The sequence below is a fragment of the Gossypium hirsutum genome, chromosome D06, assembly GCF_007990345.1.
Source record: "Gossypium hirsutum isolate 1008001.06 chromosome D06, Gossypium_hirsutum_v2.1, whole genome shotgun sequence".
In the NCBI taxonomy this organism is placed as follows: Eukaryota; Viridiplantae; Streptophyta; class Magnoliopsida; order Malvales; family Malvaceae; genus Gossypium; species Gossypium hirsutum.
The window spans coordinates 36,658,939-36,666,224 of NC_053442.1; the positions used below are offsets into that span (position 1 = coordinate 36,658,939).

At 33.4% G+C, this 7,286-nt stretch overlaps 1 protein-coding gene across 1 annotated transcript; it reads left to right on the forward strand.

Annotated features, from left to right (window-relative positions):
• The first annotated feature begins 1,509 nt into the window (after window positions 1-1,509).
• On the forward strand, window positions 1,510-5,230 carry LOC107926849 (uncharacterized). Its single transcript, XM_016857791.2, has 5 exons — window positions 1,510-2,068; window positions 2,767-2,908; window positions 3,615-3,841; window positions 4,601-4,774; window positions 4,944-5,230. The coding sequence occupies exons 1-5, from the start codon at window positions 1,886-1,888 to the stop codon at window positions 5,028-5,030; spliced, it is 813 nt and encodes a 270-aa protein (XP_016713280.2). The 5' UTR covers window positions 1,510-1,885; the 3' UTR covers window positions 5,031-5,230.
• The last annotated feature ends 2,056 nt before the right edge of the window (window positions 5,231-7,286 follow it).

Genomic DNA, 7,286 nt, shown 5'->3' on the forward strand with positions numbered 1-7,286 from the left:
TGAAGTTAGCTGAATATGCAAGTATCCGATCAGTTAAAGAGGTGTGAACATGAATTGATGCCTCCTTAGGAAGCCGAATGTGCCTCAATGATTTATTGCTGATTGTGGCACACGAACAACTTTTAGGTGTGAACAGGCGGAGTTAGATGGTCACTTTAGTGTGAACTAAAGTTATCACCTGATTAATCAAGTGTGAAAACACTTGATACATTGACTACCATGAAGAGTTGCTTGGAAGAAAGCAAACAACAACCTTCTCATGCATGCACGTCTAGATGCATGTTTTTCCTTAAATGCTGTCCATTGAATTTGTTTGATGAGCAGCCAATGTATTCAACCTGCAAGAAAAAATTAAACTCGGCTTAATCATAAGACTTAATTTGACACAATTTAATTTGTCTAAACATTAGACACAATTATGGTGTCTGAACTAAGACCATATTAAAAACACATAATAAAGCTGTACGAAATAAGACAATTAATAAACTTAAGACATTTAAAATGCTTAGATTATGACATATTTTAAACTCAAATTATTGATGTTCAAACTATGACATAATTATAAACTTTTAAACTAATTTAACTAACTAACTAAAACCGATTTTAATTCTTTATTCCAGCAAATAAATTCTCAAGTTGAAGAAAACTAGAATTGAACTTGAATTAAGTTGCATGGCACGCTTGGATTGCATGTCCATGATTGATCGATAAATCCAGCAACAGCTTCACCCCAAATTCGATCAATAAGGCCCGCAACAGCTTCCTTGAACCTCTTAGCTCGAGCACAAATAATCGGCCCCGTTGGTAGCTTCATGGGTTCTTCGGCAGCCTTAATTGAGTCTTGGACCATGATTGTATCACAACACCAATGCGATCACCCGATTTGACCCATTTACAGTTAGAGATTCTTCATGCGATTACTCCAGTGGGAACTCACGAACCAAACACAAGATTGGATAAGTATGACAATAGTTGCAAAGAAATATTTGAAGGATGGAATTGCATTTTATAGACAAAGTCTTAGAAACTCAATTAAACTTAAACTCTATTTTTTGAGCTTTATTATTTAAAAGCGATAGGATCTTTGCATTATCTTCATCTAAAACTTTTAAATATATAGTATTTTAAAAATTATAAAAAATTATCAAATAACATTAATATTATTAAATAAAATATATTAAAATATTTTGCTTAGAATGGAAGCATTACGTTTCAAATAACATAAATGGTAATAATAATCATTTACCATTACGTTTGAAATTTAATTTAAATATTTAAGTAATAAAAAAATTAAATTTAAGACATAATCATTTACCATTACTTTCAAAATTATTTTTTAAAATAATCATTTACGTTTCAAATTCAAATTTTAAAAAATATTAATAATTTTCATTATTTTATTTTATTTTATTTTATTATAGATAATTAAAAATTTTAAAAAATAGAAAAAATGGTTGGGCCACTTATCTCTACGTTGTTATATATATGATTATATATGATTGGTCCACCCCCGCAGTTCTCATAATCTCCCAATGCGGCCATTGCCCTTTTTCTGTTTGAAAAAGAAGAAGAAATAACGGTGAATATATATAAATAACAAAACCCGCACCGCTTTAAAAGGTATTGCTTTTCTTCTCCAGCAGTTCACCGTCCTTAATATATATAAGAAAAAAGAACCCCACAGTCCACGGATAAGAAAACCTAATATCCCAAAGCCAAGTCAAAGCCAACGCCTTTCGAATAGAATCCCATCAAATTTCTCATCAACCAAACAGAAATCTCATCCCCCTACAACCCCACTTCTCTTTCCAAATTAGATAGAAAGAAGGTCAGGGATTAACATAGATAGAGGTAGAAAGAGAGTTCTTCTTTGATCTAGCGAAGGATGTCTGCGGCAGTGTGCGGTAGCAAGAGATCGTTCTTCGAGGATATCCCGTCATCGCCATCGGCTTCTGTCTCTAAGAAGCTCCGGCGCTGCTCGCCTTCATCTCCTTCTTCTGTTCGTTTTGCTCCGCCGCCTTCTCTCCTTGATCACCTCCAAGCTCTCTTCCCTCATATGGACCCCGAGGTATATGGATTGTTTTTTATTTATTTTTATTCCTAGATTACGTTAATTTGATGCAGAAATGTAAGTTTTATTTGATATTACCAATTGCTGCTAGTTATTCTCTATTATATTTAATAGCAAAGCTGTAATGTTTCTAGATTCCTTTCTTTGGTTATTCTGCTTGGACGCTGAGATTTGAAAGTAGGGATAAAAGAACGATATTTTAAACCTACGTTGGGTTGCATATCCTTTTGATTCATTGGATTTATCCTGCAAGCAAAATGCATATTGTAATTATTTTTTGATGTTGGGTGAAGCGCTTAAACTCTTAGCGTAAAATTCATTTAAAAGAAGTTGATATTGCGGTAAAGTCTAACAAGTGCAATTGTGTGGATTGAAGCCACGAATGCGGCCAGCCCAACCAGTTTTGTGAATGTACAAAAATTTGTGTATATGAGATTTGCTTGTTTTAGTTGGTTGAGTTCTAAAGTTTTCCAAAACGTTAAATCAGTTTGTGAATTTACAAAGTATTTGTGTTGTGTATATAAGACTGCTTGTTTTAGTTGGTTAAGGTTTATCTTTTTGTCTTCTAAACTCGAGGCTTAGCTTTTAAAGTGTTTGCTTTTACTAATCTGTTGCTGAGCAAGAGATTATGGTTGATTGTTGAATTGTGGTCCATTTGTCTCTTCTATGAACATTTAACAATTTATTCCTTTCAGCTTCTGGAGAGAGCACTACTTGAATGTGGCAACAATATAGACACTACTATCAAGAGGCTTCAAGAACTTCACTTAGGAGCTGCAGATGCTACAGGGGAAAAGATGGGTCCTGTTGAGGAACTGGGTACAACTGCTGAGCAGGGTATGCCTCTATTTCTTGCGATTTTGATTTTTTCGTAATTTAGCATCGCTATTATAGTTTACAATCAATCTGTATTTTGTTTAGTTGTTATTTTTTCTATCAAGAGTTTTACTTGGCTTCTAATATATTTTTGATAGATGGTTGATCATGCAGAACTGTTTCTATGACAAACCGACAGAGTTTTAGTGTCAATCAACCTATTGCATTAAGTTGTTGCTATTCAACTCTAGCCTGTGTTGTTAGTCCTTAAAATAGTTATATGCCTAATGGTTAAATCTAAATATTGAATTACACGGGAGTAAAACATATAGGGCTTCTAAGAGTCTGTAAACTGTAAGATTTGCAATTAGTTTAGAAGATTCCTTTCACCACTAGTTCCCTGTTCTTTCAGTACTTGTACAAATCAGTAAAAATTGATTTTTGAAAGAGAGAAAGAAGTGATAAATTTCTTTTAGATTTTAGTCCTGTTCAATATCCTAGTCCTTAGCTATATATGTGCCCAAAGATATATTGTGGTTAATCAATTTCAATAGAATATTTTCTGTAGAACAATTTATATATTTAACTTTTAACAAATTGTAGCCTGCTGCCACCAAAGTAATCATTTATGTTTAACTGTTGTGCTATGTGTAATGGGGCATCTGCTTTAAGATGGGTGGTTCTTACTTAAGGCAAGGGAAACTCAGGTATGTAGTTGAAACTGCAGGTACAGTAACCAACAATGGAGAAGCTGCTGATACTACTGCTCAGATTCCATCGGCCCCTGAAACTCTGCCTGTTGATGGTGCAGAATGGGTGGACTTGTTTGTGGGGGAGATGATGGGTGCTTCAAGTGTGGATGATGCCAAAGCCCGTGCCTCTAAATTGCTGGAGGTTCTGGAGAAGTCCATTAGTGAACATGTTGCTAAGGAGGCAGCACAAAGTTTTCATAAGGTATGTATCTCTTAACTCCTCTAGGTCCTGTAGAAAGCTGCTTTCAGGTATATGATAGGCACTCATGTCATGGAACGGACCAGGTTTGGGCTGAGACTAGGCATGTGGTCTCAAGAACAAGTTCACTTGCCCAGCCCTAATTTCTAGTCTCAAATCATGCCCAACCCTGGCCTCTACAAAAACACAAAATCAAGGCCCATAACAATTTTCCCAAGCAGAAACTAAACTGTTAACTGAACTGAAATCTGGAAATAAAGCAAAGTCTTATATAAACTAAAGTTTTCATCGCTAAATATTTCTATGGAGGGGGTTAAAAGTTAGTTATTGTGAAAGTTGAGAGACAAAGCCAAGAGTTTAAAACCGGTCTAGGGGATGACTGAACTAAGTTACTTTTGTATTTGATTCCGAGTTGAAGTGCCTTAGTGATTTTGAGACGTGAAATCAAAGACAATGGTTTGAAGTATGGTTTCTGAACTGGAAGTTGGAAGTTTGATGTGAGGAGCTGTGCTGTTCAGGTTTGAAGTAGATGATATGATAGATATTGATTCCAGAATTCCTAATTTCAAATACTATAAGGACACTGTTGTTTTGGCTTTTTGGGTGTGCAGTTGTAAAATTTAATAGTTGTGTCGAATTTTGGCTTTTGGTTTTAGACATATCTGTGAAATTGAACATGGGTTTCAATATTTATGTTATCTGTTGTGTAGCTTAATAGTTGGTAAACATCACCTTGTTGATTTGATTGTAATTTGTTGTTAGGAGAATATGATGTTGAAGGAACAGATTCAAGTGTTGATTCAAGAAAACACGGTTCTAAAACGTGCAGTGGCTATCCAGCATGAACGCCAAAAGGAGTACCAGGACAAAAACAATGAGTTGGAGCATTTGAAGCAGCTGGTTTCTCAGTATCAGGAGCAGTTGCGAACTCTAGAGGTGAGAAATCACAATCATTTTACAGCTTGATTTTCTTACTCCAAAAAAAATGTTGTAAATGATGATGATGAATATTAAAGATTTTTGAGATAGTGAAAAAAAAAGAACAGAAGCATAAATTTGTCATAATATTATCTATTAATGGCGAATCTATCATGTGTTTTTGCAGGTAAATAACTATGCCTTAACGATGCATTTGAGGCAGGCACAGCAAAGCAATTCCATCGCAGGGCGTTTTCACCCAGATATTTTCTAGAAGTAAAGATGCAACCAAGTAAACATGGAAGCATAGCAATGGAATGTTTAGTTTTATGATCATAGAATTACTTGGCAATAGTGATATACTGACAATGTTTTTTAATCTGTTTGCCTAAGTTTCTTATGTACAGAAATATAATGTGTTCAACAATTATCAGATTTATATTTCTATTTCAAATTGAATCTATTTTAATTCTACCACCGCACGTTTGGTTTATTGAAATAGAATAGGGTTGAAATGGAATAAAGTTATAATCAGTAATTTAATTGTTTAGTTGAATCTAATGGAATAGAACTGTAATGCTATTTTTGGTTGTAAGCGTTGGTTGTAAAGGTTTATTACATTTGCTTTGAAAACAGTTTTATTCCGTGAAAACATTGAATCTCTAAACCTTTCCCTCACCACTTAATAGCAATTCAACGCAGGTAAAATTCTCTCTTTTTTTTATTATTTTCATTTCCAACTTTTGCCCCTCGCCTTTCTGAAACCATGCTCCCTACTCCCTTGCTTACTTGCTTTCTTCTTTTGCTTTTGCCTTTCATTAGAATCACGTCATATGGTGGGTTTCAAATTTACTGCAACTGAAAGCTAAACCAAGGTTTGTAACTCTCTTTTGTTCTCATACTGCGTTGATGTTTACCAAAATTATCGTTGATTTTTTTCCCTTCTAGTTTTTGAAACTCTCTTTTGCTGATTTTTTTCCAATGTTTTCTTCTAGTTTTTTTCTGCTTTAGATTTGATTTTGAGTGGTTATTTTCGTTCTTTACCATGTTAGTTTGGTCGTTTTACTTTGATGGGTTTGTGTTATTAATTTTTATTGATTTATGTATTTATTAGAGCTTAAAGTTCCGAGTAGAGTTCTATTTCTTGTTCATATTAGAATTTTTAAAGCTTTCTGTGGTTGCAACTTTCTTGGTTTAGTGGTCTACAACTTTCTGTATTTTCCTTCTTGATTTTTATTTTTTTTTGGTTTATTGGTCTGCGATAAAAGGGGGAATTGGGTCAACAACAATGAGGTTAATTTAGTGGTTGCTTTTTGTTTAGTTGTAGTTATACTTTTAAGTTTTATTTGTAAATTCATCTACAACATTTAGATTTAACCTTAAAATTCTAGAATTATTCATCCTGTCGAGTAGTAAGAAAAAAGAGTTGAAAAAAAATATGATAGTTGTAAAATGGGGTGCGATTAATAAGGAGTATCTTTTCTTGCCTGAAAAATGATTAACACGACCGGATGGTGAGAACATGAAATTTTGATGTCACAAAGGATAGAAAGCTCATAAGCTTTCTTGATTAGTCCATTTCTACGTTTCCATATATAGCATATAAAGTTGACTGGTTCACTTCCTCAGGATCATTTTGATCCTTTGCCAACACTTGCCTGATTAAAAAAAATAAGGTAATAAAAGACAAAAAGGACGATGGATAATATTCTATGCTTGCAAAATGGTTTATGGTGTGTGCATTTTAGTCAGCATAAATGAAAATAAAATGCATTGATTTGTGAGGAAGAGATGTTAATAGCACATTACCTGTTTCCTTACGGCGCTTTACTCAATCCCAAAATTTCCATTTCATTTTTTCATTCGCACAAGTATTTGACACTCTCCCTTTTTTGCACATTTTTGTTTGCTTTAACATTAAGCACTTGTTTTTCATCACAAAAACCCATCCTTTATAACTATTACATCCAATTGCTTCTTTAATGCTTTTGGGAAGCTCAAAACTCTACTTTTGGACCTAATAATCATAGTGGCCAAAACTTGAGCATACTCCCACTATACTCTATTACATCATTCTTGATATTTTTAATTTGAAGTTTAACACGACCCATGACAGATGGGAAAAGAGAAGAAATGAACAGTATGTTTAGTTTTGGTATAGGGAATTGTAGGATACTTTGATTAATATTTTGTAAGAATATCAATAGATGTAGTGGTAAGATACTTTGATGTTTATAATGAAGAATTACTTTGATTCTTCTACGTTTTTAGGAATTACTTTGATTTTTGTAATGAGGAATTACTTGTTTAATTGTAAAACGCTACTTTGATATTTAGTTGCTGCTTTAAAGTATTTTAAGTAATTCTAAAGTATACATTAGTATTTTTTTTTGATTGCTTGGCGGTTGACTGATGAACAATTCTAAGATTTTAAGGTTAAATCTAAATATAGTAGATAAAATTGGAATGATGAAACTTCAAAATGTTGTTAAGCTTTTCGTCTCTTCTTTTTCTTCTTTTTTGTTTTAAA